General features: G+C 36.4%; 1 protein-coding gene and 1 long non-coding RNA gene across 2 annotated transcripts in view; one reads left to right on the top strand and one right to left on the bottom strand.

Annotated features, from left to right (window-relative positions):
• The window catches only part of LOC145972318 (spondin-1), a 202,351-nt gene that overhangs the window by 153,476 nt on the left and 23,869 nt on the right, over positions 1–25,006 (top strand). Inside the window, exons 3-4 of the mRNA XM_083100835.1 lie at positions 3,787–4,100; positions 4,626–4,805. Of these exons, the coding sequence (XP_082956961.1) occupies positions 3,787–4,100; positions 4,626–4,805 (494 nt within the window). The remainder of the gene's footprint in view (positions 1–3,786; positions 4,101–4,625; positions 4,806–25,006) is intronic.
• On the bottom strand, positions 417–24,911 carry LOC145972324 (uncharacterized). Its single transcript, XR_014439134.1, has 3 exons — positions 24,677–24,911; positions 23,864–24,126; positions 417–745 (listed from the first exon to the last, which is right to left on the bottom strand). It is a non-coding gene; the product is annotated as an uncharacterized LOC145972324 (long non-coding RNA).

The following is a 25,006-nucleotide window of genomic DNA, read 5'->3' as shown; positions in this document are numbered from 1 at the left end:
GATAAGTTCGACGAACCCCGCTCGTCGCCGTTGGCACGTTCCTAGGCCGCGGTACTAATTAAAGGTCGCGTATTGTCACGAGAGAGCTTTGTTCGCATTTCAATTACGGCCCGGTCGATTTCGTTGAATGAAGCACCACCAGCCAATCCGGATGGCCCGGAGCTCTCTTCTCCTCCCGGCTTTACATTGTTCTTATCCCTCTTGTTCATCAGGAATTCGACCGCTTTAAGACACGGGATATGTTTGATATAGTACCTGCCCGAATATTATGCGGAGATTTACTCCTAGAATATTCTCGAAAAGCGATCATCGTGTTTCATCTGATATATCGTTTATGCATTTCTTCGAGATGCTAAAAATTACATTAAGAGATTAAAATAAATTTAATAATTTATTTTTTTAATATACATGTACTGTTGAATTTTTATCAAGTTTTTCTGCTAAATAAATAGAAATTTTAATACTATTCGTGAATTATTTGATAATACGCGACGTTTCCATCGAATCGCGTTTTAAGGATACAATTATCGTAAAAGGATTCGCGGTTCAGCGCCTCGCGTGAATTCTTCGACAAGGTAAATTATGATGGTCGTTGGAGCGGATTGATTTTGTCGTAGAAAGTTTAAATCCAATGACATTGAATTTCGCGAGTCGAATCGCAAGATCACTATTCGTGTTCGTCGTGTCGTCAATCTTCGTTCCAAGCTTCATAGCTCCTGTTCTTACCACTCGAATATGGGGGTCGCTGCATATAAACAGAAAAAGAGAGAGCAAGCGAATAGAAGTTTCCAACAGTTTCAATAGATTGATCGAATCGAATATCTTACTTATTTTAAACTTTCGTGCGCAAATTTATGATAAATATTTACGACAAAATTCGTTTATTTTTATCGAGTACTTCTCAATAATATTCAATTTCTAATAATATTGAACAACTCTCAGATTAAATTTCATCAGCCGCGCAAAAATTTCGCACGTGTGGAGAAAATCACCCACGAAAAATCTATAAATTTCCGGTTGGTCGCGAGAATGCAATTTATTAATTTTAATCATGAATTTCATTCGCATTTATTTTTCATGACGCGTGTCAAAAAAATAATTAAATTTGAAATCAAAATTAAACGCATTGACTTAGTATTTTTCTTTTATAAATTTCATCAACCGCGCAAAAATTTTGCATGTGCGAAGAAAATCACCCACGAAATCTACAAATTTCCGGTTGGTCGCGAGAATGCAATTTATTAATTTTAATCATGAATTTTATTCGCATTTATTTTTCATGACGCGTGTCAAAAAGATAATTAAATTTGAAGTCAAAATCAAACGCGTTGACTTAGTATTTTTCTTTTATAAATCTAATAAATAAAAAAAGACAGGACTTTACTATTTCTTATTTGTACGTTCACTTTATTTTGATCTCTTCCCGCGAATTCTTATTCTTCACCTCCGCGATTCACGGAATATAAAACGGACGTGTCTCCGAAGATTTTCCTGAATAGTAATCATTAATACAAGTTCGCCCAAAGAACGAGGCACTGGCTGAAAAGAGGCGACTTCGCCGCCAGTAACGAGCGGAATTAATAAAACGCCACTGTTTGCGAATGTAATTTGCGGAATGGAATCAACGTCTATTTAAGTCTTGATGAAATTACCGGCCGGTTAGAGACAGGTTAGAGAGAGCTTCAAAGGGACGGGATAATATTCATTCATAAATTCTGTCTGCCCGAGGCGAGCACGAGGGCAAGATAGAAGGGAAGGCGTTGCAAGACAGACAGGGATCAGATTGGAGCGACTGTGAGAGGCGGGTCGATACTAATTAATCTAATTAAAGAGGCAAATTTAAGCCACGAGCCGATCCTAATAGCTTTTTTAGCTTACTTTTACCATGAACGAAATGACTAATATTTTTACCGTGTCTATTGAATTAGCTCGCAAGCGCGCTGCACAAAGAGTTGTACAAAGGGTTATAATTTACTGAGATTTAATTGAAAATGGAAAATATATCAATTTAATTAACGAATCAAAGAAGAAATATTTCGCTCTCGTTTAGGGAACATATAACATTGCCATGTATAAAAGTTAAATCGTATCATAAGCAAAACATAAAACAAAAATAAAGTAAAGATGTCATTTTGCAATTTGTAAGTCGCAAAAATTTTATAAAAATTATCTTTACGTTTGTGCTCGAGAAACGTAGAGAGTATAATTTTTTATTTAAAAGTAATGGTAAAAAATAACAATATCCGAATACGTTCTCTCATCGAATTTCACAATCTTCGATTCTTACGACAAAGTGACGGGGCCACGTCGAAACTGCAACGAAACAGTCTGTTTCGGACTTTCTGCGTAAAATCTGCCAACGCACGCAGTCCATATCCCTCGCGGTTTCTACTAATTTCGTAACTAATTACGTCTCCTTCGAACTCGGCAGGAGAACTATTTCGATCCCTTTGAAAGCTACATTTCGAGTTTGTTCGTGGCAATGGTACGAGAAGCCGCAGCGTAACTCGTTTTGGCGATTAACTCGACGCATTAAAAAAATACAGCTGATTAATATACAGCGTAGACAAAAAAGTTTTATAATTATTATCCATTTTTTATAATTATTATTATATTATTATATTAATATTATATTATCTGACAAGCATGTAATTATTTTTCTCTTTCCTAAAATATGTGAAACTTTGCAAATGGAGATTAATTAATTAAAACAATTGTTTCCTATTCAACTTTAGCGTTTATCGTATTTTAAAATGCGCGAGCACCGCAAAAATTGCCCAAGAGTCGCGCGACGCGCGGCGTTTAATTGCGCCGGATGTTTTGCCGATCCCTGTTTTAAAATTCCGCGAGTCCTTGGTAAAAAGGAGACTCGCGTGGAGGAGAAGCGAACGGATGGCGCAGCGGAAGCTGCACGTGTAGCGCACAATACCCGGCCGCAAAATCCCCCGTCTGGAGCGACGTTAGTTTTTCAGAGGCGCCCGGGTCGTAGTTTATTCGCCGTCGATCGATCGTTAAATCGTGTGTGACGATGAATGCCGGTCCGGGGTGAAACCGACGAGACACGGGGTGAAAAGCGTCAGAGACGATCGTCCGAGGGATTTTTCAGGATTGCGTTAGTATGCATGTAGTCGCGTGAGGAGGAAGTCGGTGTGCGTGTGTTTGTGCGTAAGGCTCGTCTGTAAGGGTGGCGCATTATTTCCGGGATGGCGGACAACGACTTTCGAGCGGGGTACATTAATTGACTATAAATTCAGTACTCTTTCTCCTTCTCTCCATATTTCTCTCTCTTTCTCTCTCTCTCTCTCTCTCTCTCTCTCTCTCTCTCGCTCGGAATTAATTCGGCTATCTCGAGAGCGGCTTTCGTCGTCCGCGGCTGCTCGCGACTACAAAAGGAGGAATCGCCGTTAACGAAGCGCCTTAAACGCGCGCTATTTAGCGTGCCCCGCAACGAAAGCGGGACGACGAGAGACGGTTTTCCCGGGTTCGGGCTGCTTGGCAAGAGTAATTGATTGTTAAATGCATTTGCATCGCGGCGCGGTCGTTGTTTCGCCGCCGCTTGGATAAGGATTATACCGACGCTTACACTGTAATCGTCGCGTTTCGTAACGTGAACAAACAGGCGCCGCTTCGGGCGAATGAAATATTCATGCGAAATATGTCTGATGTATAGCATCGAGAGAGAGGATCTCCTCTTTTTCTCTCCTTTAACGATGCAACGATTTATCACAGAATTTTTCGAAAAAGTTGAAATATTTTAATGAGGTGCAATTGTGTATTATTTTCCAGGTCGAACGCACGACTCGACTTACACCCTGTACAGATTAGGCGAGAGACTGTCTACGGGCGTCAGATTGTACGTGGAAACCGGAAGAGCCGATGGATTGGACACGGACGGGGATTCGCCCAATAGCTTGCACTCCTTCGCGGGCCCGCCGATACCTCAAGGCGAAGGCACGAGCGTCACTCGAGCCTTCTTGGATGGCAATCACACTATAATTAGCATTATGGCGCGCATCAATCCCAGTCCCGATTGGTTCGTAGGCGTGGATTCCTTCCAATTGTGCGTCGAGGGCAATTGGGTCGATACCGTTACCGTCGAGGTAATTACGTCTAGCGATGTCAAATTAATGTTGCTCGAAACGTGTCAATATGGTCGAAAATTGTCTCGCGTGAAAGGATATTGAAATGTATTTTTTTTTTTTTTTTTCAAAAATGATTTATGCCAATCAAGATTTGTCGGTCGACGTAAAATCGAAATTTACGAAGCTTAAAATCCGAAAAATATCGAGAGATAACGTGAGAGAGAAATTATCTCTGCATTACATGATCAGTATTATTTGTTCGATGTTATTGGACCACCGTTATTTGTAAGGAAAGCATATCAAAGCGCTTTAATTTACGCGACATTATGAAATATTTATGTACATACGTGGATACAACGTGAATCGCGTTTGAATCAGCCTCCGGAAAGTCAGGCATTCGTGCATCGCGCCGGTCGCGAAATATAATTCATACATTTATCTCCGCAAGTCGCGCCGCGCGCTTTGTCATTTCGCTAAAATCCACAAATGCTTGGAAATTCACGTCCCCGTTTAAACCACTCTCCGCTGTTCCTTTTTCAACAGCTCGACCCGCTGGATGGAGGCACGGATAACGGTTTCACATTCACGGCTGCCAACTGGCCGACGCAGCCCCAAGGAATCGCTTACAGGATCACATCCCGATATCCGGCACATCCCGCGGGAAGCTTCTATTATCCGAATCTACCTCGTCTACCACCGATAGCTACCCTCACATTTACCAAGGTACGTAACTAACTACACTACTCTCTATATTATATGTACGATCCTTTATTCTCCGTTATTAATTGATCTATCGCGAGATAATTATTTATATTATCGGTTTTATATAAAGTCAAATTTTGGTATAAACCATCTGATTATCTATTGACGTGATATAAAATTTAAAAAATTTTGCTCCTGATGTAAAATCATGAAAAAAAGAATAATAAAATAAATGAATTTTTATATCAATTATTTGTTCAAAGCTTTTTGTATTTTCCTTTTTTAAAATTAGGATATATAAATTATATACGTTTTTTAATAGCTCAATATTATCTCGTTCGTTTATGCATTTAATATCTCGATTTCATAAGAGCCCTTTTGTCGTTTGATAAAATGCATGCATAACGTAGCAGCCCCCATTAAAAGAACATCGGGCTTCGATAATAGCCATTAATTTATTTCGATATTGATATTGCTGCGTATAATAAATGCGCTGACAATATCAGTTTCAGCATAAAACTGATTAAATGCAATTCACTGTTTAAACAATCTAATAATTCTTCTTATACGAGATGACCCAATAATACAGGCCCGAGAATAGACGAGACCGGATATTGCTTCATTGTGTCAATTTTCGAATATCAAGCACAAAGTATAATATTGAAATTATACACTTCTGATTTTTAAAAATGCATTAAAATAAGTTAATTAAAAATATTTTAAATATTTGCTTAAAAAGATTAATGGTATATCGACGTTTTTCCCGATATTTCGCAATGGATGAATTTTTTTCGAAACAAGACCGCTGAGCTGTTTTGCCCTTATCATCCCGCACCCCTTTCCTTATTGCTGGCATTAAATACGTTTCTGACACGCAAGAAGGATGGCTTGGCTCAACGTAAATATTTGTTTTCCGAAGCTATACGAACAGACTCCTCCACCTTGCGTTCCTGCAAACATCGAAGCTATCTTCGCGAAGTATCTTCCTCCTCATTGCCAAACTGATATCTCTAACCCAGTTTTTTTATCCGAGAGTTAAATATTAACATTACGGCAAAAACTGTTTCAGACGTAAAACTTCGTTACAAAATCTGAATGTACTTTAAATATAAAGTATAAATACTTTAAGAATAAAATTAATATGTAAGAATACACGATTTTAATCATCGTTTAGCGAATAATAAGCAATCGATACTTTAATAAAGCTTCCAGACGCGCACGTGTTAAAGATTTATAATGAATAAAACTTTATAAATATTTTAATCGCGATGTCGCGAAAAGAGATTACGCTCGTTCCGTACGAACATGAATACTTAAGTTGATCCAAAATTCAGACGAAGTGCAGTCTCTCGAGATTTTTTCTCTAACCACAACATGACACTTGCGGGAAGGAAATTTGAGAGGCAACGACTCGCATTAACTCGTTAATTATCTCTGCCTACAGTCTAATTCTATCTCCTTCTTTCCCTTATTCCGACTCCTCCTCGTCATTCACCTCTTTGCTTCCGACCTCTCTTTGACTCGTGTCACTCTTTGCTTCCGTTTTGGAGCAAAGGGATGGTCCGCCTGCTAAATTCCTGTCCCTTGCTCTCGGCCTCACTTATCACTCAATTACTAAACTTTTGTCGCTAATCCGATATTCGCCTCTCGTTCTCTCGCCATCTCTCTTCCTCCTTGACTTTTCCTCGTTTATGATTACATGATTTACACTTACTAATATTTCCGACAGATTTTTTGTCATTTTGAATAAATAAAAAGATAGGAAAAAATCGCGACGTGACATCGCTGATTGCTAAAGATATAAATCGATATACTTTCAATTACTAATTACTTTTAATTTATTTTGTGTTGGCTCCGTTTCTGATATTTGAGCGTTTTCAAACTCATTAGGGACATTGAACGGAATAACGTTGTAACATTTTCGAGGATTTTTGCATTTTATTCGAAAAATCTTCCTAGAAAACGTCGTTACTTGGCGTGTGCATTTTTTTAGCCTAGAATCTGGCGTCCAAAATAAATTTATATAATCACCGTAACACATATGCATCGATATATTTCTACGCGTAACGCGTTTTCACGAGTAGCTATCAAGAGCCAGTTTTAGCCCCATCGAGAAAGAGAGCTGCTCTCACAACTGCGCTCGCAACCCCACTGTTTCCATTAAACTTCACGCTTCCGGAACTCCATTAAAGTGAAAATCAGACCGCCTAATGTAATGCCCATTTCGTACAACAACGCGCCCATTATCGCCCCAAAGTGTCCGGCTTTGCGAAATCGAGGACGTTTGTTTACGCCACTTGACTGCTTGAGAGCTTTGAACAACGGTGGCACGGAGTTAAGTAGAGAAATTAAAATTAGAATAAACTATAAATATTGTTGCGAAACAGGCTTAAGATACTTGCGACAGCTTGGTAATCGATTTAGTAATTTTCTTAGTTCACATTTTTATTTTAATAATATATTTATGTATATATATTATACACGCACACGTAAAGAGTATATAATAATAATAATGTAACAGAAACTAGAATAACTCGATGAAAAAGGAGGAAAAAACTCATTATTATTTTACTGATTATAAATTTTCTAAAATAACAAATAAATATATTATTAACATACTATTTGCAGTAAAAATTTGTTTTATTATGGATAACATGTTCGCGCGAAATTAAAATTGCGGCGGAAAATGCGACGTGCTCACTGGCATCTGTGCAAAGAGACTAAGATGTGTCTAATTCTCAAACAGAAAAAAAGAAATTATAAAGGTGGAAAAAGAAATTTAATTAAAAAGTAACTATATATATACGGTTTTAATTCGAAATTTTCTCTGAAAATGTTTATTTGCATTCTTAATTTTATATCGACCGAAATAAAAATACAACTTAAAGTTAATTTTATAATGGCTCAGAATGTGTGTGATGTCGTTTTTTTCAAATGACAAAATATTTCTTATGTGTAATTATATATTTAATTTTTATATATTAATTGATTTTTACTTAATAATTTTATATTTAATTTAATTCAACAATATTTTCTCAATCAATTAATTAATTACTGTACGTATTAAGAGCTCTAAAAGATTTTTATATAAATTGAATTATCTAATGATACTTCTTAGCCAGTATGAGATGAGATCGCCATTGGATAATATTTACTTCTTAAACACAAGGTATCTGTGGACAGAAAGTGGACTAGCCAACGTTTGCAGATGGCTTATATTTATTTTGATCGATTATCAATTGTTAATGTTGACGCGAACACGAATTTTATACGGACAGCTAATACGCGCGTGTTAATTTTCTCGAACACGGTTGTTCACATGGAGATAATTAGTGCTCCTCTTGAGGTTTGCGCGCGGACATGCTAGAGTATGAATTACTGGCTACGGATATGGATAAATTGAGGTCTACGGCTGCGGTGCGTCTAATCGTGAGGCGAATTAGCTAAATCGACTCGAAAATGATGCGGAGCGTCCTGAATTAATTTAAATGTTATAAATTGTGTTAGAGAATATATCTTTGCATATCGAAGGTACGATTTCTCGACATCTTACTGTCAAGCCTGTATTTCTCACTAGGATTGATGCTGGAAAAATGCAAATCAATTATTTTTAACAATTAATTCGCGAATTAATTAATTTATTTATGAATCGATTCAATTCGAGTATCAGAATAAAATTATTCAATGACTGGTCTTCGGATACAATATATGCTAATTCACCAAGCTCAAAAATACCATCCGAATTGCAGAATAGATATATCCAAATCTTCCCACGGGGAAAACACGTGATCGTGCTCTGGGGACTGGTAACGCATGAATTACTATCGTCGAGTGCTGCAGATAAAGGGTTAGACTCGCGGCGGCGAACAGAATCGGCATGGAACGGATTAGGCAGATTAAACAGATTAAGCCGAGGCAGTAGGGGCCGTTTGCCTGCCTCTCGGCACGGGGGAGGCAGTTCAACCCCCACGCCACCCTATCAACGTCAACGCCCTAAACTTCGCGATAAGGAACCATCTCGGTAAAGACGACGCGTGTGTGTGTATGTATGTGCGTGAGAATATATTCTACGTCTAAAATCTCCCGACCTCGCGCGAATTTCCCGATATCCTTACATTGGATGGCTCGCTTCTCGATGATTCACGAATCTATGACACGTTCTTATGCCGCTCTATTTTTTGATATTTACGGCAGTGCATATTATCTGAATGACTTCTAGATTGATCACAAGCTTTACGAAGTATTATAGATAATTATTATAAAAAATATGATTGCAATTTTTGCCCTTTTATACAGTCAAGTCGTCTCAAGGACGTTGGAAATTGGATTTCGGTTAGGGAAAAATGGCGGAATACATTGGTGTATCCGACGAAAATTCCGAGCACGCAATCGACGGAGCAAACATCAAGGGTGTACCTTCGAAAGTGCCGGCTACGTGTTTTCGCTCCTCCGCATGAAGAGAGCCGTGATTATTTTTCTGCTCGCGCTGTCGTGAGAATGTATACAAATGTGTAATATTCCGTATGCATCACGTGCAAGTTATTACCGGTACAGGGATTTACGTGGACAGAAGAAAGATGAACACGGCTCTCTTTCTCCGGTTATAATAAGATAACGATAAAATTTATGAAGGAGAAAGAAGCGAATGTGTTGAAACATTCAAATAATAGTCCCTTTTTAGAAGAAGAAAATCAGTATAATATATTAACGATGGAAAGTCCTATCCGTTACTTTTGGGAAAAGATACTGTAGAAACATTATTTTTCAACAAACGAAAGATCATTGGAGGAAACTAAGGTTGGCTTTTATAAAAGATAGAACTCGTCGAATTTAATTCACTTGTACAATCGAAGACGACGAGAGAAAGCAAGAAGAACCGACCAATAAAGTTACTTTTCTCCTCGTTCATCTCGTCTGTTTCGAAGTATCGGCGAAAACGCAAGAATTTATAACTGGTGTCACGTTATAAGTCTTTTCTCAACCCCGTAGAAATTTATTTTCACAACGGTTGCGTTTTCGTTCGCAGGCATTTCTGGCATTTCGCGTACAGAGTTGGAAAGAAGTCACGCCGCGTACTTAGGATAAACTTTTCTCTGGACCGAGGTTATATACGTCGAAAAAGTATCGTATTCGTACACAAGCGGATACCTGTGAATTGTGCGGAATACTTTCGACCTCATTCCCGAAGAAGCATGAAAATAAGACGAGGACGTTACCAAGCGCGGTTGCGCGATTTATATAAAATCAATAATGAAATAAACGAGTATCGCGCGGACTCGAATTGGCCAGATGAAACATTTGAAATAAACATATCAGGTCGACGATTTCAAGCTAAAGAAGAGTTAATAAAAAATGAAAAGATTGAATATATTTAAAGTAAAAAAATAATCACGATGATATAAAATTTATATCAGAAAAAAATTTATAGAATTACTTATCAGCATACAAACACAAAGATCAATACTTTTAATCACATAATGAAATGCATAAATGAGTAAAATTATTTGCTTTTAGCTAGGAAAAACGAATATTATTTTGAAGAAATATGAAATGGACAAATGAAAGAAAGAATGATGTAAATTAAAAGTAAAGAAAAAGAAGAAGACGTAAAGAAACAATTTTCTAACTTTTTCATAATCGGAATTAATGAATATAAAAAAGAAACACTCTTCCATTACTAATTACATTAATAATAGTGCGAATATAATATTATATTTAAGTGAAAATAAATATATATTTTATTCGTCAATCTTTATTTCATTTAAATACAAAAAGAATTTTTCCATTTCTTTCATTTAAATATAAAAAAGCTAAAAATGTTTATCCAAAAATATTTGATAATATATTTTTCCCTGTAGAAAATTTCATTAATAAACTTGTATAAGGATTAACACGTTATCGTTAGGTTGTATCAATAACGAATTGCATTCATTAAATGAGAACCCGATCGGAAAATCGTTACCGCGGCGAAATAGCATAGCGCGCGCAGCGCAATGGACCGCGATGGAACTTTGACATTTCCATATCAACATTGTTTCCTGCAAATAACTCTTTCCACGTTGCACCGATATACTCGCACGTCCAGCGTATACGTGTCACGTGAAATATGCTCCGCCGATACATACGTGTATATATCGAGGAAGCCGGAGCTATTCTCTAACGAAGCAAAAATTTATGGACTCCGCGGAATTTAGCTCTCTCTCCGTTTCATCGGATCGTGGAACACGAGCTCGCCGCCGTCGCCGCTGCAGCAGCTGCAACAACTTGACTTTAAAGCCGCCGGCGGAATCGGAATTGCAGCTTGCGGCGCACCGCGCGACGGCGTTTATTTTTTTATTTCCATTTTTTCTTTTTTTTTTATTGACCAGCCGACACAGACGTCCAGCGCAAGATACGAGGACGTATTGCATTGTTAAACGTTCGTCCAGCCATAAAAAAATAGCAACCATTCCCCTCGCGCGGCGCATCCCCATATTGTCGCCGAGCGAGAACGCTCCTCCGTCGTCGATGACTCTCATTGTGGAAATACGCGATGGACAGTGATAAACGAGCGCGATGAATACATTGTGACCGCCTTTCGAGAGCACGCTTCGCGGATCGCGAGAAAAGAGCGAGATGAATACTGCTGCGTGTCGGAAAAATCTGACACGTTATTTATGATTTAATTCTAGTTGTGGCCGAAACTGCATCTCTTTAAAGTTCCCTGTTTTTCGTTTGACAAAAGTTAAAAAATAGAACTTGAGAGATATTCTTGCTAAATTTTTTTTTTTCTAAATAGATTCCAGCACGTGATGTGCACGCGTTAACTTTATATATTTTGGTAAATTATAATTTACTTTAAATATGACACATAAAGAAAGAAAAGAGCGTGTACAGCGTGTTATTCTTCCAACTCACGATTGTATACTTGTAATACTAGCTTACGTGAGAGAAGTCGAGGGATATTGAGGTTAAATGGGTTTCTAAGTAAATTTTTGTCTTCGCTTTGTTTAACTTCATTAATGACTGTTCCTCGAGTCACGCGACAGCGAAACTTTGTGGAGTCTGAGAAACTCCAGAGACAAAGTTACGACTTAATCCGTTATCCCCACGTAAACCAAAAATCTCATTAAACATTGGTACAGATTCTCCAACGATGTGGAGGAAATGCTTTATAGTACTTTAATCTTTTTACAAAAATTCATCTTCGATTCTGCTCGCAAGAGACTTGCAAATCCCGAGATATTCTAACAATATATTCCGATATAACGGCAGAAATCGCGAGATTGATGCGAAAGTTTAAAATCCTAAGCGGTAGTTTCGATATCAATAACCTCGGAAATCGAGTTTCAGGCCGCATTATCGAGCTTAGTATAGGATCATCCCTGCAGCATTGCCCGATCGCGTGCAAAGTGTTATTGGAAATTACAATTTTGATTCAATACCTCGCCGACCCGCTTACAAAATTCACCATTGTGTGATTTCGACAAAACGATCCTGAAGCGGATTAGCGATAATAACGCAACGCGATATTATCCTATCGGAAAAGGGAGGAAAAGGGAGAGAGATAAATTGTACATCCGACTGATACGCGTGATATGATAAATGTATTAAAATCGACCACCGATAATCGCATCTATTAAACAAAGTGTAATTCAGCGTCTGTGTGCATTCCCTATAATATGTTATATTAACAACTAATACGTTATATTTATAATTGCAACTTTTATCTATTGTCTTTTTTGCATATTTTTAGTGTATATATATGCAGCAGATATACAGAAGAAGGATGTTAGAATTTAATATTTTATTAAATATTCAATGCGTTGCTAAATATTTAAAAGAGTTAAACAGATAAATTGCAATTTATATTGACAAAAGTAATGCAATAGGTGAATAAGAAATTTTAGTGCTATGTGTAAGTTAACATTATCATTTCTCATTCAAATATGTTGGTTTCTGGAATATCTTCTAATTTTTAATCCACAATGTTGATTAACAATTTATAAAATTTACCAATAATATTACTTTATATTTGTTCGTCATTAAGTATCACCCAAACGCAATAATGGATTTTTCGTTAATCATGCACGATCGCGCGTTCGACAAATTGCAATTCACAAATCATTGCAGTGCCGATAAGCACCGCTAATAATTTATTGACAAACGTTATCGATGAACACCTTGCAAATGCGATTATCGCTAGTGCGATGATCACTTCGATGAGTGACATTAAAAAATCATATATATATATATATATATATATATATATATATATATATACAATATATATAAAATTTCAATTTTAATCTCCATTAACATTAGCAGTTATTTCGTGTAATCATTTTAATAAAAAGCAAAAAACATGAAATAAATATCATACTATAATTAATTAGACTTGCTAAACTAAAAACTAGACATGTTGACATTTCAAACGAAACACATCAAATAAATTTATAACACGGAGTAAATTAAATAAAAGAGCACATAGAGCCAAATACAAATTTGATGGCAAAGCAATTTAAAATCGTACAAGATACACACTTGTTAAATTACACTAATTGCTCTAACTTGTATATATCTACTTGTATATAATCAGAAATTATATACATAATAAATTAAAGCATCTATCATCTCTAAGAGTTATGTGTGCATTAAAAAATACATGATATAATATTTAAGGAGAATTTGTTGATGGCAACTTCGCGCAAGCTCTCGAGTATAAATGCACTTTATCAAAAAAAAAAAAAAAAAGTATGACATTTCCGCGAGATACTCGTTATTGAGGTAGCTTGACTGTTACGTAATTCCAAACCGTATAAATCCGTAACGAAAGCAACGATTGCCAGATAAACTGATATTTCAGTAATTCGTGACAGTACGACGGAACGAAGCTTTATTAAATTACGCTAATTACGCTGACGCGTAATGGAAAGCTACATTATGGATAAGGAAGCGACGTAGGTAAAATTTTCATTGCTGTGACACTCGGAGAGAAATATTCAATGATGACAATTAATTGAAGATAATTTATTCAATGCGTGATATAACAATTTAAAAGCTCAATTAATATAACAATTTAAAAGCTCAATTATATAATTATGTTACACTTATATATACTTTCGTTATGATTGTCACATATCAAAAATAATAATAAAATAAATTCTAAAACATATAAACTTAATATTAATATTTCATAGTTGCTTATCAATCTTTAATATTATTATATGTTTAAAATTATTATATGAAAGCTAAAATAAGATTTATAAAATTTCGTGAGAAAGAAACTTTTCTTTAAATATTATTTATTTAACTGGATTGCATACAAGTAAAAAACAAGAAGAAATAAATTTTATTAAAAAAAGGTGCGTTTATAAAGAAAATGTAAATGACAAAAATCGATAAGTTACTCGAAAAATGAATCAAAATTATAAAATAAGGATACGTAACCTGTCGATGACATGGACTTTAACATCGTTATTCAATTATGAGCCTGGCAAATTTATACATGGTGGTTTGGCACGTGCGCGTGTCAATCTGGAAATTCCGGAGTTCTCCCTTCCCTCTCCCCCTGCCCTCTTGTTCGATTCGGTTTTCCAGTTTCCAATTTCACGAAATTCGTTGGTCGCCTCTGCAGTCGGCCGTTTCGATCGGCTATACCGCGTTGCAATTTGTCACGGTTCTCTAACCATCAGCGTACTAACCAACGTGGTGGTTACGAGAAAAGCAGCTCCCGTGCGACGCAAACGCCGAACTCTATCCGCTCTACTCGCCCTCGCCTCCCTCCGGCAAGTAAACGATGTAATATTAGCGACAATTATTAAATTACAGTGCCGGCCACCGGCTGCTAATTACCGCGGACCCCACCGGTATTAACAGATTTTATGCCGGACAAATCCGATTAATGGGAACTGTCGAGCAATCGATGCACACCAGTAGCACGAGAAGTTCGTTTTCGCGCTAACGATCGCGATTCATCGTAATTGGCGATAACCGGGAATATTTATAAAAATATAATTACGCGTTTGTGTAATAACGAAAGTTCCTTTAGAACGGTACTATGAAAATATATAAATATTTTCTAAATTAATTATCGTTGCAACTGGAACTTTGATTGTTGTTACACAACAATTAGAAATATTTTTACTTCTTATTATTCGCTTATAACTTTTTATTCATATATAAGGGGACTAAATTAAAGAAATATATTTATCAATCATTATCTAAAATACGTTTTAAAAAATATATCAGTTTTATTTTATTTTATTTTATTTATTGTTTTTTTAATAACTTGTGATGTTTGATCTATTTTTAAGAAAATATTAAATCTAGAAATTATATCATTTTGCATTATTCGCTTATAAATTTTTATTCATATACAGGGAGACTAAATTAAAGAAACATATTTATCAATCATTATCTAAAATATGTTTTAAAAATATATAAGTTTTTTATTTTATTTTATTTTATTTATTGTTTTTTAATAACTTATTTATTCTTTTTTTAATAACGCGATATTCGATCTATTTAAAAAAAATATTAAATCTAGAAATTATATCATTTTGCAATGCGAACCGTGAGAGTATATGATAATATAAATTACTCACAAATTATAATAAAGGAATTTATAGAAATTATAAATACATGCACAAAGAAATGGTATACGGGCAGTTCAGCAGAGAGTACAAATAGTTTCAATTTTGTGTGGTATTCCATTAATCCATTTCAAGAATAGTTCATCAGTGCAACCCCTTCAGCTGGCGCTCTTATCACCATTTGCTGCAGTATCCGCGCGCGAATGATACGTGTTTCTCTCTCTTTTATCTCCTCTCTCTCTCCCTATCTTTCTCTCTCTGTTTTCTCTCTGTTCTCTAACCAAAACCACAAGGTGATATAGGAGTGGCTTTGCGGTGTTGCGCTTCTCTCTGCGGAATAGCGCGGAACACGGTCTGTCTTACGTTGCACATGCACCTCGATAAACGCAAAAAGGCTCCGAGCGCGAGATGAATTACTGGTTACGCACGCGATCATAGTTTGCGATTCCGACGATCGAATGTGCCATGTGGCAAAGCTGTATGATCGATCGCTTAGAGTAGCAATTTGGAAAAGAGAAGCTCGAAAAGCATGGATTAAAAGTCTTCGAACCCGTTGGGATCTGCATTTTTTTAATTTAATGTCATTCGAATGATTGCGGATTAATTATACGTATTTAAGTTGAATTATTAATGCAATTTAGCAATAAAAGCTTTGATTATTTCAAACTCATTATTAACTCATCATTAGTAATTAATAAAAGCGTGTAATCGAGAGAAATGCTTGTCAATATTTAATTGTTATATAAAATTGTATGAAAAAAATTGGAAAATTCTTGTACTCGTTATTTTTACAAAAAAATAATTAAATTCATATATAATGATAAAATTAACATCTCTATCTTCTTTTCGCGTGTTAACGTAATAAAAAATTTCTTACCGTTGACGCGTAAAGATATTCAGTATCCGACAATTTCATCTGCAATTATTCATTATAATTTCAATTCATTATAGGCATTATATATGTAAACGAGATTACATATATCGTTATCACATCGCGAGCGCATTATAATAATTTTAATCGATTTAAACGTTTAATTATTTCGCGAGTGTCAGTAATTATGAGTATTGGCACTTATGTAATTCGTTTTCGTCATAATTATGTATTTACCTTTATAAATAATATTAATAACTCAATATTATTAATAACTCATTTATTGTCACGAGCGATAATTGAGAACCCTAAGATTGAGGACCCTATCGATTTTTTCGTTGTACACGTGACACATGCGTGTCTGTAAAAATATTCACTATACTAACGTATATTACTTTGTGCTACGATAATATTCTTATTATACTCTGCGAATATATTATAAGAATATGAAAGGGAATAGATAAATATGGAAATATCGCATAATGTATTAATATCATTAAAAGATAAAATTTCGAACCCTTTACATGCGCATATTTACATCTAATTTTTATTAGCGATATAATTCCAACAAAGTTTTCAGGATCATAAGAAGCGTGCCAAAATATTATAATCGTATACTTGATTATGTAAATAATGAAAGTAAATTAGAAAATAATTTAATTATGTAACACAATGAATTATAAATTAATTTTAAATATATGAGTAAAGATAATATTAGGAATACAAGTAGAGAGAGTAGAAAAGCGAGTAGATGGATCGAGAGCCAAGTATCTGTTCTTCTCTCATCTTTGCATAAGGTATTATATTACGGACGTACTTACTATTAAAAATTAATGCGTCAAGAGTGCACAGCGCAAACTTTTTATCCCGTTTCCTCATTTTTTTCACGAAAACTGAGTTGGTTTAAGCTGACTATCCGATTTTTTGCCGTACTTTGTTTTATTTAATTGAACATTTCCGTTCGTTTCTTTCTGTTCTCCGTTGCTCTCCCATCATGTATATCGTTACGGGCCGAGATATGAGATCCATAGTTTCGTCATCCTTACTCTAAATAAACAAAAAGTAGTAACGCCGCAGAAACACACCGACATCCGGCGAGTCGCGCCGGATATGCAAACACCTATTCGCGCACGTGCGTGCAACGCGTGCATTCACGGCAGGGATAGATATCGCTTGTCGGCGGACTGCGATATCCAGCGATGTGGCCAGCAACGTCGGGTAATTCAGAGAGAAATAGTAGACGGGCTGCAGCATCACCAACGGACCTCAGTAACCGCAGATTTACGAGCGTCACGCTGCTCGCCGCAATGTAAAATTAGAACGCTTCCGGAAATGCGTTCGACCCCTTTCCCGAAACGTCACTCTCAAAATCCTTCCTCCGTCGAGGGGAAACGACGATTTAACTAGCGTCATTCTGGATCAGCCTAACTTTCAAAGACCGAATCGAAAGGGAGGAAGAGAAATGACATTTCTCCAGATTTCTGTCAAAATTATTATTCGTTACATTTTAATTGCCAAATATTAAATATCTCGTTATGATATAATTGCATCTCGCATTAAAAGTTTCAAGATGTAAATCACCCCTTTTCCGCTACGCCATTAACATCGAAAATGAGCCAAGTTTAAAAACAAGTGATTATGAGCGGCATCTTTTCGTAGAAGCTAATTAATTGATACTCCCATAAACAGGGGATGAACAAGTAAATAAAGAGCGAGTGCAGAGGTACACCTATTCAAACAAGTTGTTAACGCTCAACAGCACCTTCGAAAGCCCCCCCGGCTTCAATTGTGATTCGTTAGTCTGTCTAACTACGTAAGAGACTGACAGCGAGCGAAACACGGTTTTCTCGGCGCGCGCGGCATCGGTAATTAATAATTTACATAATACATATTTACGGAGCGCGGGGCGTTGCGTTCTAAGTCCGACAGTTCCTTCCCTTCCCTCGCCACCCGGTAAGTCCGCGATACGGCGCGGAAAGTTTACAGAATTAATTTACACCAGGCCGCTCTCACGAACAACGGTTACTGCGGATATTCCACCCCGGTGAGCTGCATCGCCCTATACTATATGCAACGAGCGTCCCGCGTTCTCCCTGTTTTCTCTTGCCATGAATGAATGACGAGATGATCCCCGACACGACACACAGCGAGGCCGAGGGTGAGCATCTGCGCTTCGTTCCGTCAAGTTTACAGCGTCATTCTGTAAGTAGTAGTGGCACTTTGAAAGCCGATTGCCATTACTCGCGGCAGGCGTTTTACGTCTCAGCGCGAATGCTGTATAGTCGTGCTCTCGCGATCGATGAACTCAAAAACTGAGAAAATACGTATCCACCGGATCTTATTTATTATCGCGCAAATTATCGCCCGATGACAGATTGAAATTGAAGCCAATCGGTGATGAATCGTCCTGCCAAAGAGAACGACGCGACGTAATCGAAATGCGCTTAGCACACTCAATCGTAGCTCGGACGTAATTTCTTGTAAAAAAAGAACGATTGGTTAAATATAACGCTACACAGAAAGAGTATCAATTTAGAAATGTAATATTCAATGGCGAAAATCATCGATCTTTATCGAATCAAGTAATCGATCAAAAATGTTTGTTTTTTCCACCGTCCAAATAATTTGAACGAAACCTAATTGACATTCAAATTCACGTGAGAAAAATTCAGCACAACTTATTTAATCGCATGAATAAAAGAAGACTAATAAGTACATATTGTCAGTAGATCATTTGACAAATGTCAAACAATTTAATGCAAATCATATGAACGTGCGAATAATTTAAATTTTAAATTACTGCTAATTGTAAAATGGCAAGTGTAAGTCTTACACGAAAGATCCATTCGATTTTTCATGATAATGCTAACAAATATAAATAAACTCACGTAATAAAAATCTAAACGGAATATTATCTTTTATTTTAGATAACATTTCGCGCGATAGAATAAAAATGTAGGATGGAAATTAAATACAATATAGAATAGAGAAAAGAAATACAGTAATAATAGACTAGAAATTAAATACAATATTGATATGTAATTTTTACTTTTGTTAGAAAAATATAAAATTAAAGGAATATTTGATCACTTAAAATATTTCATAATATATGACAGTTAATAACAAATTATTAACGTTTCTTACGTCCGTTAAAAGATATCTCAAATTATTTTCTTTATTTTCTCATTTCTTGTTTTCTCCGCTTATAGTCTTCTCATCATGTTGTCATGTTCTTCTTTCTTTGTTTCTCGTGTTTATCTCTTTCTTTTCTTTCTTTATTCACCTCCTCCCAGTCTCAAAGAGTCTGGTATCAAAGGTCTCTTAGCTAGGACAATGCAATGCGCTGTACTAATGAAAATCGTCGCGAGCGTTTGCACGAAGGGATCGATGATTGTGTCCAACGGAGTTTAGTGTTGCAGTTAACTTTATCAGAACCGTTTTCGGACAAAAACGATCGGCGTGCCAGTTTTATTGGCTCAGCGCAAACACACGAGCGTGCGCGCGATACATCGCGCAATTAAATCAGACGAATCGTGTAACCGAACTGCATTTCCGATAAACGACTGAATGTGACTTCTCGAATTTTAATACCAAAGTCTCACAGGCAGAAAGCTCTAATTCGTACGAAATGTCACGATCCGTTTTGACTGCGGATTTGGAAAACGCCGCTCCACGAGATGCACGTAATAAAGTCGCCGGATTACCCTGGAGAGCCCGTGTCGAAATGTGTCTCAGAATACTTTAATAATAATGGGGATTATTTCATATTGCAAAAATCTTTGCATTAAAAGAGCCTCGGATTATGCGCTGTTTTATGCAGAAACGTTGAAAAATCGCGGAAAATCGCATATTCGATATACGTAACGGTAAACATCTTGCTTGAAAATGCAAACGCGAATATTGAAAAATCGTGATGTGAAAAGCATAATATTACTGTTATCATAAAATATTAGGAGAAATCATTTTTCATTATTCTACAATATTTTAATTGTTTTTATTATTCTGCACACATACAATGTGCGCAAGAATATAAATCAGTCTTGGATTCTTGCTTAAAAATGTTTGAGGGATATTATTTGGAATTAACATCGGTCGCGTTTTCAGGTTGCATGATTCAACGTAATTACATATTCCCAGTATGACTGTACGATGACATGATGTCTAAACCCGGTGCATAGAACTTTGCGCAGTTACCCGAGGGTCTGAGACGAGCCAGGGAGACGCCGAAGCCGTGGCTCTCCCAGAGTTATGGCACTGTTTGCGAAGTAATAACGCCTCTAACTCAAATGCTATTCTATGGCTACAAACGTTGCTTGACATGTACCCAAATTATCGGTATACATTTCGCGGAAACGCAGGTGTATTTATAATGCTTCAAAATATGTATAACATGATACACAATAATCGTTAATATACATTATTTTTAATTGTATAATTAAAAAGTATTAGAGAGAGAGAGAGAGAGAGAGAGAGAGAGAGAAAGCCATCATTAATTTTGCAGATCTCGCAAAAATTTCATCTAGATACAAGCTCTTTATTAAGATCTTTAACATTAATATATTAATGTTTTGGAATAATTACTCTCTAAATATATGCACACACACACACAAATAGAACAAAAATTATATAAAAATTAAATAAGACAAATAAAGTGAATTAAGCGACTGAATAAAAATATAAAGTATAATTGAATAGTTGAAATAAAAGCTGTTGTGCGAAAATTTAAAACGAAAATTTAAATTATTGAAAGTGAATTATTGGGCCAAAATTATTGAACACAGATAATTATAGTTGAAGTAAAAATATAAATGTATTGAAATAAAATATCACTAAAATACAGATCTGACTCAAACCAGAATCATCTTTATTCAATAAAGAAATCCATACTTAGCACGATTCTCATCTCTAATACAATTTTGATGCTGGTTATTTCTAATACAATTTTGACGCATTGGAGAAGAACATTAAAAATATATTTTCCAAAATATGTATGTAATTTGACATAAAAGTTCACGAATGTATCGTTGAGAAATGAAAAAAACCGACTATGTATGAATATAATGAATCCTGAAATAAATTGGGCGATTATCCGTAAAATTCTCGATGCTGAAAAAGAGAAACAAAGGGAGCCGATTGCGATTATCCCGGCGATGAGCCAAAAACTGATCGCGCAAATTTATGAGAGTTGTTTGAATTTATCGGGTAAATAGCGAACGACTTCTCTCCCCTTCTCTCTCTCTCTCTCTCTCTCTCTCTCTCTCTCTCTTTCTCTCTCTCTCTCTCTCTCTCTCTCTCTCTCTCTCTCTCTCTCTCTTGTCGTCGTATCCAACCCTGCGCGATTCTCCTCTACGCGTGTCGCACGCACGTGTGTGTATGAGTTGTAGATTAGGTTTCGGGCGACATGGGGCGCTAATGAACGGCGGGTGTCGTTTGCACGTGAGGGAGACCCCAGAGAAAATTTTCAAATTTGTGTTTACGTCCCCGCCCACTCCTCTCTTTCCCTCCGGCCATCCGGCCAGGCCAGTTCAACCCTTGTTGCACCCTCCCTTTGGTCTGCTCATCGCTTCGTGACTCCCTCGTTCACGAGTCTGCGACATTCGACTCCGCGGCAAATGAACGCGCAAATATACCCCACGTAAATAGCGTCGAGATTTATCTCACGGCGCTGTCCCTCGCCATTTTCCCTACATACAGTTCCTGTACTTATTTTACTCCAACCCTCGCGTGTACCGTTGTATTCTCTCACTCGTAAATTTATTATTCCTTATATACTATTTAATCTTATTATTTATAAATTATTATTATTTATAAATCATCTTTTATATATATATTTGAAGATATCGAAATTATCTAAGATATATATAAATAATTCAGATAATTTTTAATATCTTTAAATATTTACTTATCTGATAATATCATATTTGGGGAATATTTTTTGTTTCAAAAACACACACTTTTCGTATGTCATATTATTCCTGTAACCTTCTCTTTTCATCGCTATCTCCATCTTTGTTCTCCTCTCTACATTTTCCACGCAACTTCGACATCACCTGTGAGTTAGTTTCCTAGAGTGCACTCTCTCTCTCTCTCTCTCTCACTCTATTCGACGCTTCAAAATGCATGGACCTCGAGTTCGCGGGAATCGCGTGAAGGTGAGAGATATAACTTTGACTGTCGTTACGATTTCAATTCTACGTTTCGAACCATCGTGAATCGTCCGCTGACGAACGCTACGGACAGGTTCATGACGGAAGCGACGTGCGAGTATAAGCGCGAATGGGTGCCGCGAGCGAAATAACGCGAACTCCAAGTGAGGAGATTCTATTACCGGAAATACAGCGAGTTGGAATCTTCGCGTGTCGTAAAATCTAAAAAATAAATTCTAAATAAAACGCAAAATACGGCTACCGTGAAAAGAAAAAAATATGAAAGAATAAAAAAGAGTTATTATGAAATTATTCATGAATTTATTCTTTATTTCACTTCTTTATTTACTTACTAATAATCTTTCTAAATCTTTGCTAATAATCTTTCATTAACGTCAAATATAAATTGCTGCGTGTTATAGTGTTCCAGCGGATAAATATCAAATGAAAATTGAGAATGGGTAAAATTGTGTGGAGAAAAAGAAGCAAGAGAGAGATTTTATCTTTTCTTCATCTCGCTAAGTATCTCGGGACGCATTCATTTAATATCTTGCAAAAAAGAGGAAGAAAACACGCGCGTTTACACAGTTCTCATGGATGGTTAATGGAAGAGCGTAACGCTCGCTGCAAACTCTTTATCTCATACGGCGACATTTGATTTATGCGCGGGAGAGCGATAGTGCGAGAACGTTACAAGACGCGAGCGAGCATTTCTTTACAGTTATAGCGGCACTTTGTTACAACGCACGTAGTTTTACATAGTTGTGCGCCAAGTTTATTAATACCCTGCGCGATACAAACAACTCTATGTATGTTCTCCCTCGCATCGGCAGTAATAAAATAATTAAAGGCCGGCAAATATTTCATAAGAGTATAAATATCTATAGTCGCGCGCATGTATTAAACGCAAAACGTGCTATTAAATGTACAAACTTTAATAATTAAGTCATTAATAATGTTGAGTACATGCGACTATTCATGTCAGCATTCTTGCTCTCTCTCTTTTTACGTTTCCTTAATTCTGATATAATAATCTCATATTTAAAAACAGAATCAATTAAAAGTCTCTGGAAACTTTATTAATTGGAATTTGAATGAGATTTGTAAATTAAAGTTGGAGTTAAATCTTTTGAGGTTCAACTGAGATGCAACTGTTTTAAAAAATTTAATTTTAGGATATTAAGACTTATACGCTCGTTAAAATATTTTTATTTCAATAAAATAAATTTAATTAATTCCCTTAATCACGCAACATATACTTTATGCTTTCTATAGTGACTCGCTCGGAGATGACGATTAAATTCTACTTTTAATCCGAAGAGCCGAGAGATCGGGACAGAAAAGCTCCTCGGACAGAGAGCGATGGTCGCCTTTCGCATGATGAAAAAAATCGTGTAAAAACGGAAATAGACATAAACGCGACACAAGCATCGAAGTTACGCGCTAATACGCAGCGCAGGTGGTCCTTTACATCGAGCTTGATATTACCTCGGTAGTGCGACGTATGCCCAAGCTAATTTTCTCGGTTATCCGGGGTTTGTTTTGGCTGGTAATATCGTCTCCTCTGTGCTCGTGAACGCTCCTCGTACCCGACACAAAGTTCTTTCTCTCTCTCTATCGTATCTGTCAGCCGCGTTTTTTGTTCTCGTCCCCTTTCAATGACAGAGAGAGGGAGACAACACACGACGAAGACAACGCGCCCGTTGAAAAATGTATCCACCGCGGATCGAACCCTCGTCTCTGAAAAACCACTAACCTCCCGACGAAAAAGTTATTACGCAGACAAAACACGCTGCCAGGTGGAGTTTATTCGGATGGACCTTCTCCTGGACTATACGCCATGGGAAGCTTTTTTTTCATAAACGCCATTTCGACGTGATGCGCGTTCACGAAAAAAAAACAACGGCAAAAAAATCGGAGAGATGCACGTAAAACTGCGTGTGCGTCTGAAGTTAAAAAGATGCTTCGTGCAAATTATATATGCGCTATCGCTTTGTTTAGATTTATATATTTTCATGCTCATAGTAATATAATTAATTTCATTCCGCTAAATAAGTGATTTCTAATCAAAATAAAAATAAAAAATATAAATTCGAATTGCGTTAATTATCCTGGTATCGCTCGTTCCATTAGCGCAATTTTCTTTATGTATTGTAAAATAGAAAAAAAGAACAATTATCGGTTTTCCATATGACAAAAACAGACTTGTTATTCGCAGGATTAATCTGCTTTAATGGAGGTTATTTTTGCATTTTTGCTCGCGAGAGATCGAGTTATTTTCTCTAAATGATGGCAACTCACCGTGATTGCCAACCTTTTCAATTAGATCTGTAAATCCTCTTCGAATTTTACCAGCCGACGTGCCTCCGTTTTTTCCGGATCATAAACGTTTTGACGATTTCATCAGACGATTATATGCAGACGCCAATCAATATTAATTGCTTTGATATCGTTACCTGAATACGCGAGAAGTTGACAGAAAAACAAAAATGCAAAAAAAAAGACAGAATACAAAGGAGGATTGCTTTTTACGGATGAAGAATATGATTGCTATCAAAGACATTGAAAACGATATAATTTTAATAAGCATCAAACGCGCCATCATCCAACCGCTGAAAAAAATAATGATAC

Source organism: Camponotus vicinus, unplaced genomic scaffold, assembly GCF_025532165.1.
Source record: "Camponotus vicinus isolate PSW18456_S1 unplaced genomic scaffold, iyCamVici1.0 SCAF_1, whole genome shotgun sequence".
Taxonomy (NCBI): Eukaryota; Metazoa; Arthropoda; class Insecta; order Hymenoptera; family Formicidae; genus Camponotus; species Camponotus vicinus.
Note: the sequence above shows the minus strand (reverse complement) of the source record. Positions and strands in the feature narration are given on the sequence as shown.